The sequence below is a fragment of the Melitaea cinxia genome, chromosome 6 (genome assembly GCF_905220565.1).
Source record: "Melitaea cinxia chromosome 6, ilMelCinx1.1, whole genome shotgun sequence".
Lineage (NCBI taxonomy): Eukaryota > Metazoa > Arthropoda > Insecta > Lepidoptera > Nymphalidae > Melitaea > Melitaea cinxia.
In genome coordinates, this window is record NC_059399.1 from 8181861 (window position 1) to 8209806 (window position 27946).

Genomic DNA, 27946 nt, shown 5'->3' on the forward strand with positions numbered 1-27946 from the left:
ATTTGTAGACTACGAGAAAGCCTTCGACTCTGTCGAGACCTGGGCTGTCCTGGACTCTCTGCAGAGATGTCATATCGAGTGGCGATATATCGAGGTACTGAGATGTATGTACGACGCGGCGACGATGACCGTTCATGTCCAGGACCAGAGAACAAGACCTATTTCCCTCCGGCGTTGGGTAAGACAGGGAGATGTATCATCATCATCATTCCAGCCTATTGTAGTCCACTGCTGGACATAGGCTTCCACAAGTTCGCGCCAAAAATGCGTGAACTCATGCGTGTTGCCCATAATCACCACGCTAGGCAGGCGGGTTGGTGACCGCAGGGCTGGCTTTGTCGCACCGAAGACACTACTGCCCATATTCGGCCTGTGTGTTTCAAAGCCAGCGGTTAGATGGTTATCCCGCCATCGATCGGCTTCTTAAGTTCCAAGGTGGTAGTGGAACCTTGTTATCCCTTAGTCGCCTCTTACGACACCCACGGGAAGAGAGGGGATTGGCTATATTCTTTGGTGCCGTAGCCACACAGCACAGGGAGATGTAATATCACTGAAACTGTTTACCACTGCGCTGGAGGATGTCTTTAAGACCTTGGATTGGGGGGAACGAGGCAACAACGTCAACGGTGAATTCATCTCTCACCTTCATTTCACCGACGATATCGTCATCTTCGCGGAGACGTTGGATGAGTTAGGCCAAATGCTAGCCGGCCTAAACGAATCCTCCCGACGTGTCGGTCTCTGTATGAACTCCGACAAAACGAAAGTTATGTTTAACAACCAAGTCATACCGCGGCCGGTATCGGTAGATGGTGCCCTTCTCGAGGTTGTTCAGGATTATATTTACCTAGGCCATACTATCCAACTAGGCTGCAACAACTTCGAGAAGGAGGCCGATAGGAGGACTCGGTCGGGCTGGGCGGCGTTTGGCAGGCTTCGTCGAGTCTTCACTTCGAAAATTCTGCAATGCTTGAAGACAAAAGTCTTCGAGCAATGCTTGTGCCTGTGTTAACATAAGGAGCCGAGACGTGGACACTGACGAAGGGACTGGTCCACGAGTTTAAAGTCTCTCACGTGTCACGCTCAACGTGCAATGGAACGGGCTATGCTTGGGGTCTCTCTCAAAGATAGGATTAGAAATGAGACTATTTGCGAGAGAACGAAAGTAATCGACATAGCCCACAGAATTAGCAAGTTGAAGTGGCAGTGGGCTGGTCATCTGTGTCGCAGGACCGATGGCCGTTGGAGCAGACGGGTCCTGGAGTGGAGACCGCGTCTTAGCAAATGCAGTGTGGGACGCCCTCCGGCACGTCGGACCGACGATCTACGTATGATTGCCGGTGTAGGCTGGATGAGGATTGCGGAAAACCGGGATGTCTGGCGCGAACTTGGGGAGGCCTATTTCCAGCAGTGGACTGCACTATGCTGAACTGAACTGATTATATCAGTTATTTACATTAGTATAGATATAGGTAATAGTTATTCGTGGGTTATTGATTAATTGATTATAATAAATATTGTGCTTTAAATTTATATCGTTAAGTCGTTAAGTACACGTTTGAGTGCACTTCACTAAAGTATTTTACATGATTTTGTAGATAAAAAAAAACCTTAACCTTAATAAATAATGAAAATGTGAAATTTATCAATTTAAATAATAATAACCTTAAGAAGCTTGAAACTAACAATTTATTTAAGTAATAACAGTTTTTTTTTTACATAAACAATATTTTCTCCTTATAATTATTGTAGGTAAGCACACGGTTCTACGAAAAATATTATCATACTTTTTCAGTATTTTAAATAATTAAAACCGATTATTATCTATATTTATATATTTTAAATGTTATCGTGTTATTATTAGGAATATTCTTTACTTTGTTATTGCTTGACTTTTCGACGAATTAACATCCGTGGCCGTGAGGTGACTCAGCTAAAGCTGGTTACATACGTACTATGGGTAATATAACCGCGATAAGACTCATAAATCATAATACCAGTACAAGAAAGTGACAAACGTAACTAGGTATAGTTGAAAGACATAATTATCTACTTAAACTGCTTTAGATCGATCTTGTAAATATTTACTGTCTAGTAATGTCTATAAAAAAAAAAAATTCACATTTGAGAACCAATGAGGACTATTTGGAACTATAATTCTTTATGTCTACTGTGTCATTCATTATTGTGGTTCAATGGTGTTAAATAATATAATGTACAGTTTTAACTGCAATGTTTAAAACATAATAATATGCATTACAACAGACCAGATATTACTCTTCACGACAAACGAAACAAAACAGTCTATCTAATAGACATTGCTATCCCTAACACCTGCTGCTGCCTGTGCTGTGTGGCTACGGCACTAAAGAATTTAGCCACCCCCTCTCTTCTCGTGGGTGTCGTAAGAGGCGACTAAGAGATAACAAGGTTCCACAACCACCTTGGGACTTAAGAAGCCGACCGATGGCGGGATAACCATCCAACTACTGGCTTTGAAATACACAGGACGAAGACGGGCAGCAGCGTCTTCGGTGCGACAAAGCCAGTACTGCGGTCACCAACCCGCCTGCCCAGCGTGGTGACTATGGGCAAAACACATAAGTTCACGTTATTTTTGGCGTAAACTTGTGGAGGCCTATGTCCAGCAGTGGACTGTTTATGCTGTAATGAATGAATCCCTAACACCCACAATATTCAAACAACCATATCGGACAAACTAACAAAGTACCAGGACCTCGCATAGAAATTAAAACACAGTGGAATGCAGATACTGTTCATATTGTTCCCATTGTACTCTCTGCAACTGGAATCATACCTAAAACTCTTACTAACAGCTTAAAAATTCTAAACATGTCTACCAATCTAACATACACCTTACAAAAAGCAACAGTTCTCAACATTTGCCGTATCACTCGAAAATTTCTGACAGCCTCAACAATCACCTCCAACGCAGAACCATCTGCCATACTTGGTTAAGGCCTGTATGGCAGATTATTACCTTCTCTTAACAAGAGAAGAGAAAAAGAAAATAATAATAATAACTCTTTATTGTACACCAAGAGTGAGCAAAATGACAAAAAATAAAAACAGGAGATAAGTACAAAAGGCGGCCTTATCGCTAATGAGCGATCTCTTCCGGGCAACCTTTGCGCAGAGGAAATGGTATATATATAGATGGTTTAGGTGTACACTAAAAAAAAGAATAATTAAAATAAAGTATATGTACGTACATGGCATATATATATGGAAAGTTGTAATAGACATACATAGACGTATATAAAGTTAATGAATTATTATGATAAGATTCAAAGTGAGGACAGGAGATAATATGTGACTAGATAGAAGGATTACAATTGAAGGAAATAGTGTTTTACAGACTTCTTGAAAATTGGAAGGGATTCAACGCGTCTGATGGGCAAAGGTAGGGAGTTACAAAGCCGAGCAGCTTGGACAGTAAATGATTTAGTATAGAAAGTAGTGGAGTGGGGAGGCATTTTAAGAAGTAAACTATCATCAGAGCGAAGGCTTCGCTCATGAGACTCACTGAGATACTGAAAACGTTCACGTAGGTAAGAAGGAGTTGCAGGATTAAATAGTATGCAATATAACAAAGTATGTGAGTATTCCTGCGAAGGTGAATTGGGAGCCACTTGAGTTTTTTGCGAAAATTAGAAATGTAATCATATTTGCGAAGGCCAAATATGAAACGGATACATAAATTCTGAATGCGCTCAAGTTTATTAAGTTGCTCCTCAGTAATATCAAGATAAGCAGTGCCAGCATATTCAAGCAAAGATAAGAGGATGCTATGTGCAAGTGCAATTTTGGTGGAAGTATGAAGAAAATTCTGCAGCCTGCGGAGTGATCCTACTTTTCGACTTAATTCACACATCTGTGGACACTAAGAGAGATTTTGATCCAATATAAACACCCAAGTTAGTCACTTTATCGCTGTATGTGATTTCAACGCCATCAAAAATTATAGGAGGTAGTTGTGATTTATTAATGCGAGAAATTAATTTAGAGCTTCCTATTATAATTGCTTGCGTTTTCCCTGGATTGACCGTTAAACCAAAGGATTTACTCCAATTAGCAACTCGTAGTAAATCACCATTGATAATAGAGACAGTTCGTGGTAATTCTTCAATAGTACAGTGTGTGTAGATTAGGAGATCGTCAGCATAAAGATGGTAGAGAGTAAACTTTGCTGATGGAATTGATGAAGATAGAAAATAAGAGAGAGGAAAGCACGCCACCTTGCGGCCCGCCAGCACTGACCGCACTCCAATTAGAAAAGGAGTCGTTAACCCTGACTCGTTGCCGGCGACCTCGCAAATAATTTTGAAACCACTCAGTCACCTCAGGAGATATGTTAAGAGTATACAAAGTATCGGACATTAAGTCAAAGTCCACAGTATTAAATGCATTAGTAAAATCTAACTGCGTCAACACCGTGACTCTTTGGTTGTCCATATTCGACCTGATATCATCAGTGATTTTAATTAACGCAGTGATCGTATGTCCTACCTGGTGGTACCTAGTGGTACTATGTCCAGGACGAAAGCCGGATTGGAAGGGATTAAGGAGATTATAATGAACATATGTATAAAATATAAACCGCAAGAAATGACTTGGATAAAAAAATATAATATCATAATATTATAATTAAATTTCGTCATTCAATTTCATGTGTTACATCATTCACAGTATTACACAAGCAGTTACTCTTCAAAAATATGTAATTTTGACTGTGTGATACAAATGGCAGCAAAATACATCATGTAATAAACCAGGTCTGCAGCATGATATTTGCTAAATATTACAAAAGTACACTGCTTCGGTACTCTTGCTCCTACGTCTTTATTTAAAGAGTTCTAAAAAAATCCTATGGGATTTTATTGCATCGAAATGAAAGTTTGCTTAGTTTGGTTGTGTGCATTTGTCCCATGGGAAATCCTTTCGAATACTAAACACACACTATATTAATAAAGACTACAACATAATTATCAGTATTTACATTTATTCAGATTTCTTATTATTATTATATGATCTTATATACGACCGTCATACGACCGTATCCTTACTAAGTAATGTAATGTGGCTGCTTCTCAGCAAACTAATTTATGAAAGTTAATGTAACACACTAGGTATGTCAAGGTTGTGTGCGTTTCAGCAGAAACATTTTATTTTAAATAACTGCAAATATATTAGTATTTAGGTTTGGCCAACAATACATTTTGTTGAGTTTTTCGAACAATTTCAAATATATAATAAATCATTTACAATGCGACACATCTAAAATGACGCGTAACAAAGTTAATAATAATATATCCATATTCAATACTGTTATATTGACATATTTTATAACTTACTAGAATCCCGCCGGGCTTCGCACGGGCATTTAACAAGTTTCAAAAAATTTCTCAAATTAAACAAATGTAATATAGCCTATGTCACCCGCGGAAAGTAGCTTTCCAACAGTGAAAGAATTTTTCAAATCGATTCAGTACAGTACTTTCGGAATTTATTCAATGCAAACAAACAATCAAATATTTCCTCTTTATAATATTAGTATAGATATAGACATATTATTAATAAAAATGTGAGAAATTACCTATCATACTATAATCCATAAAAAAGACAAACTTCAGCACGAATTTTTTTTTAATACTAATGTACCTAAATAAAATCTTATTTTTCTTTAATATTCTAGAATGTAACTTTCTAACGTATCATAAATGAACGTATCTTAGATATAATAAAATAGACAACAGTTTTCAATACCAAAATTTAACTGTATTTTTGTAAATGTGTTTTTAAATTAAATTTATTTCTTTGTATAACATACACTATATTTGTATTTATTTGTTTGTATAACATCTAGGTTTTAAGAAACAGAACATACCTAGATTATCCTAGATATTTAATTATCGAATACTTATTAGCGTTTTACCAAATACTATAAATATTGCACTCGTTTTTGACTTTTGGTAAATATAACTGCTTAACATTGTCTAGTGAATAAGTCGACCGGTCGGTCCTTGACCCTTCAGCAGTAGGTCATCGTAAAACCATAGGCACGTGCACTTTCGATCTGTAAAGCATTAGTGAATTCTATTTGGACAAAAAATATATATAGTTCTATTTTTGTTTATAGTTTATATTTTAGTAAATAATTATTATTACTATTCCGAATGAATTTTATCTCTGTATTATTGCGTCTTGCTAATATTTCTAATTTGGTTTAATTATTATAAAATAGTAATATTTCGTTAATAGAAATTTTTGATAGTTTCGTGTGAATTTGACAAATCGTATCAGCAGTGCATAACACACGAGAGGCTGCCGGCTACGCCCCTGGGCCATTCTACTTCCTGGCCGTCCAGCCGTGCGTGCTTCCGCAATGACAGTTCTGGACTAATTATATAAACATGCAATAGCAAAACACACGGCTATAACTTTCCGATTTTATTTTATAAGGTAAAAATTGAAAAAAGAACATTATACTTATTAGCCTCATATCCACTTACACTTATAAAATATTATGTTACCAAAGCCTTTCGGGTGCAAGTTACAGTGCACTTGATCGGTTTCATATGCATTGGGGAAACAAATACTAAATAATACCTATTGCCAATTTACTTATCGTTATTTTTCTTCAGAAGACTATTTTAAATATTTAGGCGTAAAAGGTCACGAAAACGCTGAAACATTTTCTCCAATGACCTTTACTGCTTGTATGGACCGTCATGGTCGTCTATTGTCCTAATAAATACGCTTCAGCAAAGATATGAACCTTTGGAAGCCATTTATTTTTACGAAGTATTGTGCAAAAAGGTACCTTTTCTCAAATTATGTAATAGACAATTATAACCTATACTTTATATGGTATTTATGATAAAACTCAGATACTTAAATGTAAAGAATTACAGATACAACACAACTAATGCAATGCATTATTAAAACATTTTTAATTTGGCACTCGATCTGATCGCTTTTATAAAGTTTGCTAATTAGTTGGTGGGTCATACTCATTGTAGACATTTTTTTTTTGTTTGTAGTGGTCCAAAGAACTTAATCACAAAGAACAAATCAAAAGGTACTCATAACTGTTTATTTGATCACTCTGTTTATTTTGACACTGAATTTTAACGACCAGTCTCAATTACCTATCTAAAGTTAAATAAGTTAAATTACGCTAAATAGATAGCACACGCGCCGCGCCGAGTTGGTGCACCGGTCACAGCACTGGTTTGTGACTGTGGTGGTGGCTGTTGCGCTGGCGGTTGCGGGTTCGATCCCCGCACAAAACAAAACATTTGTATTGGCCATACAGACGTTTGCCGTAGTCTGGGTGTTTGTGCAGTCCTTGTGGGTGTCCCCACCGTGCCTCGGAGAGCACGTTAAGCTGTCGGTCCCGGTTGTTGTCATAAATATCTGATAGCGATCGTTACTCTTTGTAGGGAATATATCCGCCTACCCGCATTGGAGCAACGTGGTGAATTAAGCTCTGATCCTTCTCCTACATGGAAAGAGGCCTATACCCAGCAATGTTTTAATGTATGTTACCTCAGAACTTTTGACTGGTGGACGAGGACTGGATTAAGGTGCTCTAAAGACTCGAACAAGTTAGTTTGAAGGTCTTTTCATTTTTCGCACTACAAATACTACAAATTTATTGTAATAGGCATCCAATGAGAACTTGCCTATTTTGAAAAATAATACGTATATACGCGCCAAATAGCGGTTGAAAGTATGTATTTGACATACAATCTTTCCGTCCGTCATTTTATTTTTTAAATTAGAAGCATGAAACTTAATTTTTGCACTATTGATTAAAAATGAATAAATATGCATCTCAGCATTAGCGGACAATTGTATGCTTAAAGGGACGAATACGGATTGCAAGTTTAAATGAGAAATTCGTCACTATTTAAGCTGAAAACATCAAATCTTAGTTTTGGATTACTAATTAAAAATGAGAGAAAAACACATGTTTCAGTTTTACTAAAAATATTAACCTTAAAAAAGGTGAAATAGGGGATGAAATTTGTCTGGAAATCCGCTATTTCTTCATCATCATATACGATCTCATAGACGATCAGAATTTTTGAAATCGCTTACATTAAAATCATTGACGTCTTATTTTTGTATATATATTTTTTACCCTTTATTTTTAGACCGCCAATACGCAGTGAAGCAGCGTGGTGGATTAAGCTCTGAGTTTTCTCCTACATAGGGAAAGAGGCCTATACCCAGCAGTGGGATATTACATGCTGAAGCGATTTTCACACCCAGTTAGGTATTAGTTAATAATAAAATATAAAAAATAATAAAAAAATATATTACACTGCACAACAGTCGAACTTTTTTTTGTTGCATGAGATTTTTTAACTGTTGTTTACTAATTTAGGCTTGCTTTCTTTAAATCTACCCTAAGATTTTTTCTGTCAGCTAGTTTAGGAGATACAGGTACCCACTTAAAATGTACTCTACATTTGACTGTTGATATCGGTATCGTCAACGTCTTATTAATTTCTGTTTCTTTTTTTCAATGGCTTCGTCTAGAAGGACCTATGTAAACAATCCAAATAGATTTTGTCACATTTTTGGTAAATATACATTCAAAAAATTCTGTTTAAATGTATCGGACTTCTTAAAAAATGCCTACATCCTACATGGAGTACTATCAACGGCCATTAGAAAAAAACAACAAGCTCAAGCTGGATACCGAATATAGTGTGTAAAATGTGTGTTGGAGGGATCCCTTGAACCTCATTAGTTCTATGATTTGGCGTGAACTGTCGAACGACCACGACATCTGTTATTTCTGCGTTGTAAACATAACAGGAATTAACCGCCAAAATCTAGCTTAGGTTAGATAGATATAAGTATATTATTATAAGGAAAAAAAATATAATAATAATTAAAAAAAATAAAAAAACATAGATAAATTGTACCATACATTAGAATAAGAACCGGTCGGCGGACTCACGTCTCTTTTGGAGACATTAAGTTAGTCTAACTTGAACAGCGATGTTGCTGAGTAACGCCTACCTTGAAATAAAAAAAATAAAATAAAAATTGCATGATTGATGCATTGATCACTAGCATAATAATAATAAAAAAACCGCCAAAATCATTCAAACTGGTGGTTTATCCTACTGTGCCGTCAATTACTAGACCTTTCTGGTATTCAGTTTATAGGTACATTAGATACCAATAAAAGTAATAAACACCTGAAAAAATATAAATTAAAATATAATACATTAGAAACCCAACCAAGTACATTTCAGTATATATCCAGATCACTTCTAAAATTTAGTGCTGAGAAGTTAAGTTTGAATTTTCGAAGAACCATAAATTAGAAATTTAATAAACCATGTAAATTTTACTGAAAGTATGACAACCGCTGATAAAAATGCCTGGAATGAGTTTGTTTGGCTCGTAAACAACTTTTTGAAAAATAAAAAGTCCATCGACTTTTCTGATCACGTCAAGCAGCAACTATTATACTTTGAGCAACTTGGATGCAACATGAGCATTAAGATTCATTCCATGCATAGCCGCCTAGATCGATTTTTTTGAAAATCTTAGAGATTTAAGCGAGGAGCAGAGAGAGCGCTTTCATCAGGATATTCGCTTCATGGAGGAACGCTCCCAGGACTTTTGAAAATATGATGGCTGACTACTGTTGGATTATCCAGAATAGTAGTAAAACTCCAACTAATTCAAGAAAGTCACATAAAAGAAAGTTTTGTTCTAATTAGATTGTTAAATAAATTGTTATATGACGGGATACCATGTTTTTTTTTTTTTTTTTTATAAAATTAGCTACCCTTCATATCTCAAAAAGTAAAGCTGCTAGCAAAAATCTAAGTACAGGTATAGAATCAGGGTATAAAATGCAGCTAGATCCATAAAAAAACATTCCATGCATTCCATATTTTTAGTCGATGTAATTATTACGACTCAATGTATCTTAAACGCTATTCTGTTATATCGGAAGTAGAAATTTTATTTTTATATAATTTTGATTGCATATAAAGTAAAAAGTATCCCCCCGTTTATGGAAATTCTGTAAGTACGGTAAAATAAGACTAGTTCGTATTAATAAAATTACCGCACTTATACGCACGAACGGTGACCCATAAATGTGGTACAAAGAGGTCATGAATTATTGTAGTATAATGATTATACACTACTTTACCCCTCTATGTAAACCTGGATTTCGAAAATTAAATACGAATCCGTTTTTTTACAAAGAAAAAAAAGAAAGTTCTCCGGAGGTACACTTTAACAAAGGAGTCACACATACACACACACACACACGCACGCACGCACGCAAGCACGCAAGCAAGCGCGCGCGCACGCACGCACGCACGCATGCACACACACGCACACACATCAGCCTATCGCAGTCCACTGCTGAACATAGGCTTCCACAAGTTCGCACCAAAAATGGCGTGAACTCATGTGTTTTGCCCATAGTCACCACGCTGGGCAGGCCAGTTGGTGACCAGTGTCGTCGTTAAGAGGAAAGGGTACCGAAGAGACTTTTCAAAAATAGGTATTTGAATAAAATGTTTCTGTCGCGCTGCATGCCGCTACCGCGCCCCGCGCCATCTCCGCCCCGTTTTTTCTATGTGTGACTGTCGTGTTGTTAGTGTGCGTGCGCCGGCTATTCAGCTATTAATTGTTGACGATATTTTAGTATTCGCATCTTTCGTTTGTGATTGACTACGAGTACATATAGCGCATAGTGCTATTTTTCTGAATTTGGCTTGTTTTATTGAATTTGTTCTGCTTCGTATTGCTGTGACTCGGCTTACTATTATTGAATTTCGTAAACTACTTATTATTATGTTTTATTATTTTGACTTGGATACTCTTTGTGACTTGATACATGTCTATATTTTTGTGGGTAATTATCGAAATACTTAGGTACTTTATTTATGAATTAGGTATGTAATTACATGGTTGAGGTGTGTGTAAGAATGGGTAATGAAATACATACATAATTATAGTGTATACATGTAGTACATAGTATAAGTGTAAGTATAGTATATATATGTAATGTAGTACATACACAGTATAAAATGTTTGCCTTAGTACCTATATAATTTGTAATGTCTCATGTTTGTCGCAGTTATTAATACATGGGTATAGGTTATATATATTAATTAACATATAATTGCGGCGATATAACAATGGTTAAAAATAATATTATAAATAAAAAAAAAAAACAAGAAAAGCCGCCTGCGTGAAGAACAACTATTAGAAAGTCAATTGAAAAAGCTGGAACAAGATAAAAATTCAATAATTACACAAAGATAGCTAAATAAATTACACCAATTTCAAACATTATGTACTGTACACTTACAAAAATCATGAAGGCGACTTTTTCAATTATTATTTTATTTATGTTTTTTTAGTTAGGCAAATTACGTAATCGATTGATTTTTTTTAAAGAGTGGTTGATTAACATGACATAACATAACAATACACTTTATTGAACACCAACAGAAAATAATAATACGTATCAGATTGATTTTTAACCGACTTCCAAAAAAGGAGGAGGTTCTTAATTCGACTGTATTTTTCTTTTTTTTTGTATATATGTTACTTCAGAACTTTTGACTGGGTGGACCGAGTTCGACTTGTACGCAAAGGAAAAAAAGCCGACTTCAATTACATCGACATGTAATACAACAAAGGTAGACGAAAATATAGTCAAGTAAATACGCGTTATTAAAGATTACTCAAAAATTTGTTATCAGATCTCGATGAAATTTAAATATGACTACACGATAAACATCAGCTTTCGATTAAATTAAAAATCATCAAAATCGGTACACCTAGTAAAAAGTTATGCGGTATAATACAACGTAGGTCGACGAAAATAGTCAAGTAAAAACGTATTATTTATATTACTCGAAAAGTTGTTGTTAGATCTCAAATAAACTCAAGTGAGACCAAATGACACACACCACCTTTCGATTAAAAAAAAATTTGTAGAAATCGGTCCACTCAGTCAAAAGTTCTGAAGTAACATACATAAAAAATACAGTTAAATTGAGAGCTTCCTCCTTTTTTGGAAGTGGGTTAAAAATAGAAACCGATTTTACACGTCTATAGAATTCCTAAGTCGACAAGCTCGAACAGTGAAAGATTTAGTATAAAAGAAAGAGGAGTGAGAGGGAAATTCAAGAAGTAAGCTTTCCTCAGAACGAAGACTACGTTCATTGGAATCACTAAAAAATTTAAATCGTCGTTTTAGATAAGCAGGTACAACAGGATTATAAAGAATAGAGTAAAGTAAGTTGAGAATATACGTATTCCCGAAGTAGGGAATTGGGTGCCACTCAGGGCGTAACTACTGCCGTATCAGCCGTATCAATGATACGGGGCCCCCTATTTACAGGGCCCCTAAGGTGTGTAAGCAAAAATTAGTAAAATGCTATCCACAATGTCACTTAATCTTGTGCTTCCTGGAAAAAAGAATAAAAAAACTGTCATACATACCTATAGAGTTTTAACTTCAGAAATGACTGAAGTCTGAAAAGCAGTCCCCTTTTATCCGAGTCAAGCGTGCGCCCAATTCATTCAATACATTCTGTATCGTTTATTTCGGGATTCAGTTAATCATTATGAACAATGAATTAATCTTTTTTATATAAGAATGGGGCACACAAGCAGACGAAGCCATCTGATTTATAACGGCTACCGTCACCCATGGCCTTTAGAGAAAAGATGTAGACACTAGACGCTTTAAAACCCCCAAATTTTAGCAAGGTCATTCCACACTTTGAACATTGCGCACGAAGCTCGCACATTGGTTGCAAACCACTGGTGGATACAATTAGCACCACTAGACTTCTTGACATCGAAATAATGCAGAACACGACAAACGGCACTGCTCATAGTGCACATTACGCATCGCGTGTTCGCACCGTGGAATGCTCGGTGGTGCTTTTCCCTCATCGTCAAGAGTTGAATTCGACGCAAAAAGAGTGCAAAGAATTTCGCTTACTTTTTCGCATAATATGCCAGAGAGCCTTCAGGTTCGCGCAATGATGGAAGTGTAGACTAAAAAAAGTTACCTTCGACAGCTTTTGTAAGAAACAAAAGGCATGGGTTCCATTTGGAAAGCCCAATAGTCTCTCGCCAATTCTGCTGTGTTTGAACTTTGCCCTAGCGATTTACTACCTGTAAGACCTGGAGGCAGCCTTGAATCTCTTCTTCAGGTTATGCGCCTGTGAATCCCCCATATAGATGCGGAAGATTCATAGGAATTCACTAATAGTATTGGCCTCACAGGCTGAAGCGAACGATCCCCCGCATCTATTGCTGCAGGTAAAGGCTAATAACTCTCCAGCTTGGAACTACAAGCTCTTTAAATTAGCTTAAAATCCGAAATTCAAAACATTCATTCCATTAAAGAACTCATGGAATTATTACTGATAAAATTCAATAGCCTTGCATCCAATTTTCCGGAGGTATTAACTTGATGTTTTTCAAAACTAAAACTGATAAAAAATTACCTAAGGATTTCGATGGAACAGGAACAGCTACAGCAGACTACACTCACTATTTTCTATTCTAGGAGGAAGTTATAACTTATAATCAATAAACATTTATTTTAATTCAATGCAAGCATTTTTTGTGAGAAACCTTTAGCCATCATTTGCCTGCCCCCCCACTAATTTTGATACAGGGTTCCCGGGGTTCCAAGGAATGCTACGCTAGTGGGGCCACTTGAGTTTTTTACGCAATTCAGAAATATGATTCTATTTGCGAAGTCCAAATACGAATCGCATAGGTACATAGATTCGACCAAATTTAATAATCTGCTCCTCAGTAATGTCAAGAAAACAACTAAGCAATTTTTTACCGATGAAAAAAAACAGAGGAGGTTCTAAAGTCGCTACGTACCTATATTTATTTATGTTTGACCATGCATAGTTTTTTACAAAGTATTCCGAAATTGATAAAAAAATATATTGGAAAGAGTAAACCCCGAAGTTGTTTTTCGCCTAGGAGGCGAGGAAGAAGCGCGGCTCGCAGCTTGCTTGGCATAGGTATGGGAAAGAGCAGTCCTAATTTTTTAAACTTTCTTATTGTATTTTTTATTAGTATTACAGTAATAATAATCATAATATACTTTTTTGAAATCCTTGTATTGAGCCCTTTTGATACCAAAAACAAACAACACAGTTATTTACCATAATTATCATTGTTATTTGTTAGCGAAACCCTTCGTTAGCCCAGGTTGTTACAATAAAAACCGCATATACAAATACGGTTTTATTGTAGTTATGAAAAGAGAAATTATTTAATTTTGTTAATACGAATTTTAGAAAATATCGACTAAAAATAACATCACTAGTGTATCGATATAATTGTCGACTATGAGGCATCACTTCGCTGGCGTATATACGTATTGCTTTGACCCTTCCCTCCCCCAGACCTATCCCCCAAAAAGCAAGAAAGGGACAACTGCAGCTCAGACCGTTTTAGGTATATAATTTTTGACCAAAACAGTGTTTCGTAGTCGACTGTTTTCTCCTCAAAACATGGCAATTTTTTAAAAATTTTTTTTTTTAGAAAATAAAAGAAGACTTCGGCTATGCCCCTATGTTTTCATTTTTTTGAAAATATGCATATATTTTTTTTAATGAGTGTCTGAAAATGTACAAAAAATTATGCAATATTTCGAGTTTTTGAAGTCTCCTAATTCCTATGATAATAAGAATATGAAAAAAATCAAAACATAGGGGCATGGTCATGGCAGCAAAGAGTTCTATGTCACAAAAATATTTGATCTAGTGTCATTATCCAGGGAGAAAACAGTCGACTACGTTTGTATGGAGAAAGACCCGGTACCCTTTCCTCTTAAATGTTATGATTTTTTTTTATGTACGTTATTTCAAACGTTACAAAGATATTACAAACAAAATGAATCATACCAAACAACAACGGTATGAACTTGGACAAAACGAAAGTTTTGTTTAACAACAAAGTTATGCTGAGACCGGTATCGGTCTATCGTACTCTTCTCGAAGTTGGATTATGTTACCATCCATCTTGACCGCAAAAACTTCGAGAAGGAGGCCGATAGGAGGATCCGGTTGGGCTGGGCGGCGTTTGGCAGACTTCGTAGAGTTTTCACTTTGAAGATTCCGCAATGTTTGAAGACAAAAGTCTTCGAGGGTCCTGCCTGTGTTAACATATGGTGCCGAGACGTGGACACTGACGTGGAAAGTGACTGGTCCACAAGTTAAAAGTTGCTCAACGTGCAATGGAACGGGTTATGCTTAGGGTTTCTCTCAAAGATAGGATTAGAAATGAGATTATCCGCGAGAGAACGAAAGTAACCGACATAGCCCCCAGAATTAGCAAGTTCAAGTGGCAGTGTGCTGGTCAGCTGTATCGCAGGACTGATAGCCGTTGGAGCAAACGTGTCCTGGAGTGGAGACCGCATCTTGGCAAACGCAGTGTGGAACGTCTTCCGGCCCGCTGGACCGACGATCTACGTAAGATTGCCAGTGTAGGCTGGATGAGGATTGCGGAAAACCGGCGCGAACTTGGAGAGGCCTACGTCCAGCAGTGGACTGCGATAGGCAGTGATGATGATGATTATCATCGTCATCATCATAATGTGTTTTGCCCATAGTCACCAGGCTGGGCAGGCGGTTTGGTGACTGCAGGACTGGCTTTGTCACACCGAAGACGCTGACCGTCTGACCGAGACCCGTCTTCGGCCTGTGTATTTCAAAACCAGCAGTTGCATGGTTATCCCGCCATCGGTCGGCTTTTTAAGTTCCAAGGTGGTAGTGGAACTGTGTTATCCCTTGGTCGCGTTTTACGACACCCACGGGAAGAGAAGGGATGGCTATATTCTTTACTGCCGTAGCCACACAGCGCATGATGGTGATCATGATGGTAAACAAAGTTACTGCAAACAGATTTAAGGCTACATCGAAACAAAACCGAGGGCGTCGGAGATTAAGTATACATTTATAGTACTAATCGGAAGTATGCTGTAGGCCTATGGGCAGTAGACGATGAATGTAATTTTAGAAACAATAATTACAATTTTAAAAGTTATTTAAATGTGAAATATAAATATATATTTTTTTCTATTCTCATATATTTAAAGCTTCCCTTAATATAAACATTTTAAAAATATCAGTTAAATAGAGAGGGAAAAAACCAGTGCATTTAACGCAGTTAAGGCATTTATTACTCAATTATAACGACGTAATTAATTTCCTTTAATAAAGGTGCACCAATATATACTATTTGTAAAAAAATGAAAAACAATAACGTTATTGCGGAAAATATTGCTTCAGTTTTTACACAGAAATATTTTATTGTTTAACAAATGAACTATTGTACTATCGCTAACCACTGTGACTGACATAAAGTAACTCAATCAATCAACGTCAAATTAAAAGCAAACATGACATAGTCTTAATGTTATTTTTGACACAGCAACTTATATCACACGTAAACACATTTGGTGGTAAAGGATTGAGAAAAGAGATAAGGAAAACCATCTCTGTTCGTGAAAGATTACGTAAAAATGCATTAAGTATTTTTAACAGTAACATAACATTAACAATTTATGCAAACGTTGTCTAAAATCTTTTAATTTTTAATATCTACAGACGTCAATACTCACTTCTCTAGCGTACAATTAGTAAATTTTAATTATTATTCTTTAACATCATATCTACTCGAATAAAGAAAAATATTATTCGTACTATATATTAAGATAATAAATTAAATTATATGATCGGTCGTGTGGATTTTACTTGATTTTTATTAAATAGTAATTGTAAAACGATTTTCTATTTATGAGCAGAACATCATTAAAAAAAAATCATAGCGGTTCTAGAAAAAAAGTAGTTACGTGAGTCTGTGTTCTTAGTCAATAAATTATGTTCTTATTTTTCGCGTTCAAAAAATTAAACAGTACATTGTTTATCAAGTTTCAGCGAATTTGTAAATTGTCTATTCTTTCGTGTTCTAAACAGTCGATGCTACTTACGCCACTTTACTTATTCTTATTACCTACCTATTTATTTTTATTGTTTCTAGTTTACAATGTTATTATTTCTATAGGAATAATAACATTAGACCTACCCGATATACATATCAGGTAGGTCTAACGAAATTTCATAAAAATCTGTCCAGCCGTTTCGGAGGAGTATGTTAACTAACACTGTAACACAAGAATTTTATATCATCATCAGCTTACACTGCTAGCTACTGCTGGATATAAGCCACCCCTAAAGCTTTCCACGACGATCGGTTCTGCGCAACACACATCCAGCAGCTTCCCGAGACCCTGGCCAAATCGTCGGTCCACCTCGTGGGGGGCCTATCAACGCTGCTGCGTCATCTCCTGGCTCAGACGAGTCGGTTCGAGGGTGTGTGGCATTGGATGGCACTGAGGTATGGACAGTGAGGGTATGACTCTGAGACGGCGTAGAGAAATGGAGAGGGGGATTTCTTCCCCCAAGTGGAGGACGGGGTGGGTGGGTTGGCTCGCTCATCCTAAGGCGTGAAATTTTAATAAATATTTTTAATAAATAAATTTTATTTATTTTTATTTTATTATACTTTATTGTACACCACAACTACATTTTAAACAACGAAGACGCTGCTGTCTGTCTTCGGCCTGTGTATTTCAAAGCCAGCAGTTGGATGGTTATCCCGCTATCGGTCGGCTTTTTAAGTTCCAAAGTGGTAATGGAACTGTGTTATCCCTTAGTCGCCTTACGACACCCGCGGGAAGAGAGGGGGTACTTATATTCTTTACTGCCGTAACCACACAGCATTCGTAACCATACACACAAAAAACACATCAAAACCGGAAAGAAATATTGAATTGAACCCGCAAACCGTCCTGTCTTTTAGGCGACTACTACACCAGTGCGGTTGTGAACTGATTGATACTTATATTTTTCAGCTATATAAAAAATCGTAGAAAATAAAGGAAGATATTGCTTATAACTTTTAAATCGGAATCGAACGAATGTCTGTGAAACAAAATTGTCTTATTTGAACCCTGTTTTTTTCTAACAAGTATTGTAATATTATAGCGGATAATAGTAACCCGAAACATCATTGGTTCAAAATCTAATCGTCCAATGCAAGTAAGGTCATTGCTAAAGTAATTATTAAAATTAAAGAAACATAATGAATTTTAAAAGCATTGAAATTACATTTCGCCATATCAGATATAATAAAGATACATACTATCTTTATCAATACACTTTACTTCTTATCGGATATAGTTGAAAGAAATAAATGTGTTTGTGCGATGAGTAGGTACATCAGTAGTTTTATTTCAAAACCACTTAACATCTTACTAACTTATTTACCAAATACAAAGAATTTTTAATTATAGAAATATGGAAAAACAGTTCATAAAACAACTTTTGTTTTGCAATGAAAAATCTATTAGGAACAAACAGAAAGGTCAAAATATGTAGAAATACGTCAAGATATGGCGCAAATTATGTGTACGCATCAAATGAGAAAATGGCTTAATATACATGTCTAAAATATATTAAATACGCGCAGGAAAAAGTGGGAGAAACATTTGAAGATTGTAGAAAGACTAAACCTAAATTTCAACTAGTTTATTTTTCAGACTATTGTTTACTTGAATTCAATAAAATTTAGACGGAACAATAAACGCCTTCCGCGTGAGCAACTTTTATATATTTTATAATATTAATGTAAAATTACGCACGCCTTGAAACTAAAACTATGAGACAATATTTATAAAGTTTATGTGTGAAACAATGATTGTAATATCATGTGATTATGCTTTTAGTCGTACAAAAAAAATTTGAAGTTAAAAAAATTCTCTCTATCATTTTTGGGAGCGACTTGCAAAAATTGCATTTAGAAACGTGAAATTAAATTAGCGTCTATTCATTTTACTGCGATATCAAAATCGATATTATAACTTAAAAATGCAACTTACTTGCCCTAACGTTTAAATAAAAATAATTCCCTTCAGTCAGTGCAGCCTATCACAGTCTACTGCAGAACATAGGCCTCTCCAGGTTCGCGCAGATATCACGGTTTTTCGGAATCTTCATCCAGCCTCCACCGGCAATCTTACGTAGATCGACGGTCCAGCGGACCGAGGACGTCCTACACAGCGTTTCCAACACACGGTCTTGGACTTGGTCTCCAGGAAATGTCTGCTCCGACGGCCATTGATCCTGCGACACAGGTGACTAGCCAACTACCACTTCAACTTGCTCATTTTGTGGGTATTGCTCGAAAACTTGTCTTCAAGCATTGTGGAATCTTCGAAATGAAGACTTAGCCGCCTAGGCCAACCGAATCCTCCTATCGATAATTTTATATCCGATTCAAAATAACGATTACGATACGTTTTTTTTTCCTAACAATTTAATGTTTGTTTCTGTTTATATAATTTATTTATATCGGCTGTTAATTTAAGCTGAAAATAACTTTGTTGACCGTTTTAGCCATCTTAGATCATGTTTGTGGGTGTTTATTTACATACAGGTTTAGTGTTTTAAATTCTAATATTAGAAGCAATTGGAAGTGCAATATTCGTATTCGAAACCTGAACCAAGTTTGAGTTAAAAGTATGTTAATTTTTCCGGAACTTTATTTCTGTCAAAACAAATAATAAAACAACCTATTGAATGCTTTTTAAAGTTCCGAAATAGGTACCTAGGTAAATAATGCATACGCTGATCTCTATAAAACGTCTTATATCTCTATATTATACTAACTTAATTTTTACGATTGCTACTATTATAAATGCAAAAGTAGTTATTCTGCATAAACAGCTGAATCAATTTTGATGAATTTGATATCAATATATATTTATATGACCTTGGTGATAACAGACTTCAAAAGGAATAAACTAACGGTAAGTATTTACAAATTAATAAAGTAAATTGGAGAAGCTATTCTTTTAGTTTTACCCGTATAAAACGCATTTTATGTATATTTTATGTCCGGATATATTTTTGTTACCAAATAAAAGGAACGAAAAGAAACTAAAGTAGGCTGGTATGTATTAGATAAACAGACCACACACTTGTATAGGCAAATATAAAGTTATAAAATAAGTTACATAACATGTAGTAATTGTATGTTTTTTTCCTGTCTGGTTATTTGTACATCAATTAGTTTTTAAGCTATGAATAGATGAGCTTTAGTACCTATATCAGAATTTTGATGTGACCAATACTGACTTGGCAGAAGTGACCTAATTTTCATCATTTTAGTTTCTTTTTACTATCATTAGTTAGTCTATGTGTTATGTTTGCGTAAAATCATTCATTGTTCAAACGTGGACCACCAAAAAAATGATATTTTTATACTTTTGTATGTTTGATAACCCAATATTATAACACGTCATAGAAAAGATAATAATAAAACATAAAAGTCCCATGGTTGGTAATACAATAATAATGTTATGTATGACTAATAAATATCTAGATGGTCGTTAATATGTAATGTCCATGACTAAAACTGAAATATTTATATCGAATATTTGATTTATTAGTCTTCGTATATTATGTATTTTTATAATTATAATTCCAGTGTCAAATATATTGGTCGTCTTCAATACTGATTGACACTTAAATATATTACGAAACAAGTGGTATGTACGTTACTTACATCTTCGGGTGGAAAGTCGTAACATTCTGCTATTTTTTGGTAAAGCTCCTTTACATTTGAAAATCCGGAAATAAGTCCTAAAGGGCTTCCCTGAGCCTGTTGACAGTGGAATACTAGTTGTGATTTTTGAGCTCCGTTGTTATTGTCGACACCGTTAGACTGATGGTTCTGTACTTCTTCAGCCGGAGGAGGAGGTACGGGCGGTGCCGAATATTTCGGTGTCTTCTTTTTAAACAACGACATCACGAGATATACGTAGGTATCACTAAATAACGGTAATTTAAGTTTCTTTATTGTAAAAGTCAACGCACACTCATTACGCTCGGCAACTGCAAAGTTAATCACAACTAAACGCAGAACTACTAGTAACAATTCTACCTGTGAATATCATCACGTCACAAGTTACGATAAGTTATCACTCAATGACGATGGATAAGATTCAATGGAATTCTACACTTGAAGGTTTTATAAGAGCGAAGAGTATGAACCACGGAAAGAGATAGGACGTACAAACAACTACAAGTCAGTCGCCGGACTGACTACTGAGGTCGAATAAACTGAGGAAGTGAGGGGTGAGGTCAGAGGAGTGTGAAAGACAGATAGAGTACGATATTACCGCCTTTTTCAAATCTACGTTATCTGTAATCTGTGCATTGTATTATTTACTAGCGACCCGCCCCGGCTTCGCACGGGTGCAATGCTGATACTAAATATACTACAGAATGACTTTATTTAGTGTGAAGCTAGCTTATAGCATGGTTATTAACATAATAACAACAACATTCAAATATACGTCGTTAGATTACACGTTGTTACAGAATGCGTTGAAGAAATAAAGGTTCACTGCTCGTTCCCCGTAGGTGATAGCGTAATAATATGTAGCCTATATGTTGATCGACTTCTTAATAATATTCGTGCCTTTGAAGTAAATCCATGCAGTACTTTTTGAGTTTATCCCGGACATACATACAGAAAAACAGACTAAAATTCTAAAAACTATATTTTTGGCTTCGGTGTCGATTGTAGATCACACCCCAAGTATTCTTTAAAAAAAATATTCAATGTACAGTTTTGACTTTCCTACCATTTTAATATATGTAAAGATTATAATATCAATTAATCTATACTAATATTACAAAGAGGTAAAGTTTATAACTTTGTTTGTATGTAGGGGGTAATCTTCGCAAATACTGATCCGATCATGAAAATTCTTTCACTAACAGAAAGCTACACTATTCAGGAGTGCTATAGGCTATATTTTATTGTAATTGAACAAAAAAGTCAGTAAATAAAAAAAAAAGATTAAAATATAATATCAAAATGGTAAATAAACTAGCGCCATCTATCGCTATTAGAAAACAATTTATTAGTCTTTCGACGTTATTAATTTATTTTAGTCTATCGACGACGTTTTCTCGATTTTTGATAGATGGCGTTTGAGCAACATATTATTTATTTAAGTGTTATAAAATTTGTTCTTTAAAGTATCTTATTTGGTGCTGTAATTTAAAATAAGATATATATAATTATATAATAATATTTATATGCTATATTTTATTGTAATTGAACAAAAAATTCAGTAAATAAGAAAAAGATTAAAATATAATATCATAATTTGTGTTTGCTCGCAAACATATGTAGAGTACAACATAAGTTGACGAAAAATAAGTAAATGCGCGTTATCAAAGATTACTCGAAAAGTAGTCATCGGTTCTCGATCAAATTAAAATGGGACTACAAGACAAGCATCAGCTTTTGAGCTCGATTAAAACAAGAATCACCAAAATTGGTATAGGTCGACAAAAAAAGTCAAATAAATAGGCATTATTAGATATAACTCGAAAAGTAATAGTTACATTTAAATTCAAATGGGACCACGACACGCACCGATCAAAAGTTTAGTTTTGAGGTAACATAAAAAAATACAATCGAATATCCGACTTCCAAAAATAGGAGGAGGTTGTGAACCTCCTCCTATTTTTGTAAAAATGATTATTTTTATGAAAATAATAGTGAACATGAAAGCTTAAAAAGCTTCTATAATTTCTTAGCAACTATGTATTAACCTTATATCATTCCTTGAGTAAATTTTAAAATAAATTGTTATCCTTGTTACGACTATTGAAGTCATAATGTATAGAAATAAATAAATTTGGATTGTCTGTTTGTGGTCAGTTGTAGTGTACAAATGCCAATACTATTATTACTTATGATCAGGATATTATCCAACCCACAGTAAACAATCTTAACATTTTTCCCCATTTTCCACAGCCTTTGCCCTGTAGAAGTATATAGAACTATATAAAACTGCTACTGAAAAACAACCACTCTCGTATATTGGTACAAGTAGTCAACATTCCTCTCACATACCGAGACAAGCCTTAGAATGGACTCCTCAAGGGAAAAGGAAACATGGCCGCCCCAAGCAAACGTGGCGTCGTTCCGTCACCACGGAGATGAAGAATGTCAGGCTTTCCTGGCCCGAGATTAAGCTGATAGCCCAAGAACGAGCGAGATGGCAGCCCACTGTGGACGCCCTTTGCCCCATTCAGGGGATATAGGACTTGATGAGTCAACAGAGACAGTTAACAGGTTGAGGATGGATATTTATATCTACAGATGCTTCTGTTCAGTTTGGATGTCTGTCCTTGTGGGTCTCCCCACTGTGCCTCCAGAGAGCACATTAAGCAGTCCGTCCTCATTGTTATCAAAAATACCCGATAACAATCATTACTCATAGCAGGGAAAATATCTGCCAATTCACAGTGGAGCAGTGAAATGGGTTTAATCCTTCTCCTACATGGAGAAAGAGGCCTATACCCAGCAATGGGATGTAAAAGGCTGAATCTATGTGTGCTACTGATGTAATAATGATCATTTTTTAATAAATAAAATATAAAAGACTGTTTTAATATTTTTTTATTGACATTAAGCAATAAGTCTACGAAGATGCAACAGCTTTCTTAGGTGTAGGTTTTCCTTCCTTGAAACCGTTGCGGAAACGCCTTCTAACAATTTTAAGATGACGCATGCGGCCTGTTCCTGTAGTCTTCCTGCGTTTAGCCTTTACTGACCAGTGGTCTGAAACAAAATAATAATATGTAATAAATACAATTGGTTCTGTATAATTAGACACTTTAATTAAACAATTCAACCCCAAATTTTTCTCTAATCCTTAGATTTTGAAATGGGTTACGATTTATCGACGATCTTAAGATTTCAGGGCTAACCTGGGTAATTAGGGGCAGGTAACAAAAGAAAATTTTATTTTATATGAATCACCAGATTTAATAATACTCAATCACAAGACAACTGAATCTTTATAATACAAAATCACTTTTCAAAAGTTAAACTTCATCAAAATAAAATTTAAATTACTTAACATTTTCTGTTTAAATTTCAGAAACAATAATTTACTCTGACAACATACATCGTGTCACTAAAGAAACAACACAAATGATTGTTTTGTTGCCTTTAAACAAATTTAAAAACTGTTTTTAAAAATCTTTAACACCTAAAACACATTATTTGGTTCAAAATTATATTAATGATAAAGCTGTGATGGGTTTACTGATGCTGTATTACATACAAGATAACTAAACAATTATTGAAAATTGGAAAAAATTACTTTGTTTTTCCAGAATCGACACAATAGAATGTAAAGGTATTGCAAATTGATAAAATCTTTACATTAACTATAATTAAATTTTTAAAGATTAATAATACTTTGCAAAAATATTATCTAAAAGTGCTTTTAAAGCCTATTTTGAATAAAGAAATTTTGAATTTTTGTTTTCTTCAAAAAAGATACTTCAAAGTAAGTTATCAACACAGCATAATATTTTATTCATTCATAAAATGTAAGAAATAATAAAAGGAGATGGATACGATTCCATACATTCTTGGGCCAAAATGTAATGAAATGAAAATGGTATCAATTAATGCATTTAGGCTTATTGATCCCTCGCTGAAAATTATCTATATTTTGGCCATCTGAGAGTGGAGTTATTAGACTTTTTGTGAAAGTGAGGTTATGTTACAATGTCTTCAAAAAAACCCTATCACTAATTTCTTGTAGCATTAATGTTTGTTATATTTAGTAAAGACTGTTTGAAAACTCATTACAAATATTTATCTACACTTGAAACCATAAATAAATAACAGGAATGGACTCCGAATGCATCAGAAAACAGTAACACGAAACGATTGACGGACACAGTATTACTGTTAGTCAGCTGTCAAAGCTGTCATTAAAAATATGATTTATTTTAAATCGATATGAAATCGATAATCATTTTGGTTTATCAGATATTAATTGATATTTTCGATATTAATGTAACTTTATTTGAATGTTCTTTATCGTTTACAGCTTTAATTGTGCATCTAAATATCTTGAGTTAATTAACTAGTGCAAACATTTTCTTTTTGAATTCTGTAATCGATTAAAATTGAATCAATACCCAAATAATTTGATGAAAACTATCTTTCTCAATTTTCTTCGCTTCTAGATTCAGAATTGAGCTGATATTTTATATTTTAAAATAAAAAAATGACCAATTTTCTAAACAACATCTCTACTCATTACATTTTGGCTCAAAAGTCCCCATCTCCTTTTGAGTGCTAATCTACTTTATAATTGTAAGTATATATCTCTAATTAAAATATACTTGACATTTATAAAAATTATTTTATTTTATTATTTTTAGGAAAACTTACAGCTAGACAATTATATTATAGTTTTGGAATTACTACTGAAAGGATAATTATAAGTTGTCTGTTAGGATATGTAATGAAATAATGTCTATTATATAATATAACACTATTTACTACTTAACTTATTGTAGTTAAGTATTATTGTAACACTAACACCAAGAAGTTGTGTCTCATAGTTACAATGAATCTACTATCTCTCTCATCTTATTGATATTTTAACATCATTGTTAACTTGTTATAATGGAATGTGATTGGTATTTCTTTCATCAAATATATCACTATTGGATACATATTAATATATTGAATGTAATATACAGCCAACCACTAAATAACAAAAATAAAATGCTTTAGACGATATTACAAGTTCAATTAGAAGACTAACGCTTTTTAAACTAGATTTTGCCATAATTTTAGACAGTCGATGTATGTTTGTGTTTAAAACGTTCAATGTGACATGTGAACACTACTAGTGTCACATTTTTGAACATTTTATGTAAATGATTTACCTACATTTACAAAGAATTATTTATAATGAAAATAACTCCTCAATCATTGTAGGCAAAATAAGCATACTGGGGTCAGAGAATTGAACTGAAATGATTATAAAAGTCAGTAACAAAACATTATGTTAACGGGTTAACCTATCAGTATTAATATAGGACTAAATTACTCACAAGATCTCAATTTAGCTGCAGGATAACCACATTGAGCACATTTCGATTTTTGGATATGATATGAAGATCTTCCACATCTTCTGCACAGTGTATGTGTCTTATTTCGGCGTTTACCGAAGCTTGATGTACCTTTCGTCTGAAATATTTACCAAAAGGTTATTTTTCCCACCACTCATTAAAACAAAAATATACATTAACTATAAATAATTATATTATCCGAAAGCGTTTAGCTTGAGTACTCCACAATTGTATGTCATATTTTAAATGATATTTCAGGATTTTATTTTAAAATTAAAAAAATACTCTACCATTTTGTCGGAATTTGACAATCAAAGACCGATGAAAGAAAAGTAAAGATGTTGCTAGTTAATATCTGTGGGCCAGTGTTGCATTATAAATAAATTGATTTTACAAAATAAGACACTATGGTAGTTTTCTAATTACAGCACTATAGCACATAATGTGACATAATCGAGGACTCTCAAAAGTGTGTTTTCGCGTGATGCGCGCAATCGATATCAACTCAGTAGCAGAAAATTAACAAGTATTTTTGAAATAAAACTTTTTTAAGCACGATTGACTTGGGGAGTAAGTTGGTAAATGTGCGACGATAACGTTACGAAAATTGTGATTGGGCGAGTCGAACCGAGGTTAAGAGGGAAATATAAGTTAGATGGAACTAAAGAAGTTTTACTTTAGTCGTGTTTTTTGAAATAAAAAAACGAGTGTGCTTTAAGCCACACGACTGAAGTAAATCTTCTTTAGCTCCATTAGGCCTGCAGTTTGTTTTAGATATGCGAAACGTAAACGATCATAAGAGAAACAGAAAGAAAACGTGTGTTCGCACCTCTCTCTCTTACCCCTACAGTAAAATACGGAATGGTATAAAGGGTATCGGAAATTTTACACTATTTACCGGTATTTTTACCGGTATTAATGGTAATCGGTACCGTTACCAAGCCCTGACTTACTTACCTAGAGGCCTCAGCCGAAACCACTTTAGCTGCCGTACAAGAGTGGGGTATACGTAACAGACTGAGCTTCACCGCGCACAAGACCAATGCGATGCTGCTCACAACTGAAATACGATACCCCCATAATCCATATGTCCGACACTCGACTGAGGCTTGTAAACCAAATAAAACTGCTGGGGCTCATTTTGGAAGCTCGAAGCTCACTTTCAACGCGCACGTATCTGCCGTATGTAAAAAAGCTGCGGACATTTAGAAACGGCTTGCGCGCGTGGCGAGGGTGACTTGGGGTCTGAATGGAGAGATTGTACGGACCATATATGTGGCAGTGACAGAGCCCATCGTTTAGCACAGCAGAGAAGTTGGCACGAAAGCAACTAAAGTCACTGCAGAGAGGATTGCATTGAAAATATGCAGGGCGTACAGAACAGTGTCGCTTACATCGGCACTAGTCCTCACAGGCTTGCTCCCATTAGACCTTCGCGTTCGAGAGGCGGCCATATTTTTTGAGACCAAAAAAGGTTACAGCACGGACCTTCTTCCACCGGAAAGGAGCTGGAGCGCAGGGTAGGACCAATGAAAAACCCCCACCCTTCTCTACTCATGACAACGGAGTACGAGTAGTTAAAGAGTTGAGGAGCACAACATCGTTGGGCCTCTCATCTTTACCGACGGAAGCAAAATAGAGCGTAAAGTAGGAGCCGCCCCCACATGTTGGGACTAAGACAGGGAAGTAAGACACTTTACCAAACCACCACCACTTTCCAGTTAGAGCCGCACAACACTGTCTTTTGCATCCTGGAGAGCGAAACAAGCCGAACGACCTTCCTCACATTCGCGAGAAAGGCCGTCAATATAGCCACAAAAAGGAACAGCACGACCGCTCCACCG

The 27946-nt window shown here is 35.2% G+C and overlaps 2 protein-coding genes and 2 long non-coding RNA genes across 4 annotated transcripts in view; 2 read left to right on the plus strand and 2 right to left on the minus strand.

Moving 5' to 3' along the window:
- The window catches only part of LOC123654309, a 25024-nt gene extending 15220 nt beyond the window's left edge, over nucleotides 1-9804 (plus strand). Inside the window, exon 2 of the long non-coding RNA XR_006743223.1 lies at nucleotides 9526-9804. This is a non-coding gene — a long non-coding RNA (uncharacterized LOC123654309). The remainder of the gene's footprint in view (nucleotides 1-9525) is intronic.
- The window catches only part of LOC123654307 (PDZ domain-containing protein GIPC3), a 25936-nt gene extending 4996 nt beyond the window's left edge, over nucleotides 1-20940 (minus strand). Inside the window, exon 1 of the mRNA XM_045590220.1 lies at nucleotides 20698-20940. Within this exon, the coding sequence (XP_045446176.1) occupies nucleotides 20698-20940 (243 nt within the window). The remainder of the gene's footprint in view (nucleotides 1-20697) is intronic.
- LOC123654310 lies at nucleotides 20698-23602 on the plus strand. Its single transcript, XR_006743224.1, has 2 exons — nucleotides 20698-20952; nucleotides 22969-23602. It is a non-coding gene; the product is annotated as an uncharacterized LOC123654310 (long non-coding RNA).
- On the minus strand, nucleotides 23599-26504 carry LOC123654308 (60S ribosomal protein L37). Its single transcript, XM_045590222.1, has 3 exons — nucleotides 26393-26504; nucleotides 26085-26220; nucleotides 23599-23778 (listed from the first exon to the last, which is right to left on the minus strand). The coding sequence occupies exons 1-3, from the start codon at nucleotides 26393-26395 to the stop codon at nucleotides 23639-23641; spliced, it is 279 nt and encodes a 92-aa protein (XP_045446178.1). The 5' UTR covers nucleotides 26396-26504; the 3' UTR covers nucleotides 23599-23638.
- Between the last annotated feature and the right edge of the window lie 1442 nt (nucleotides 26505-27946).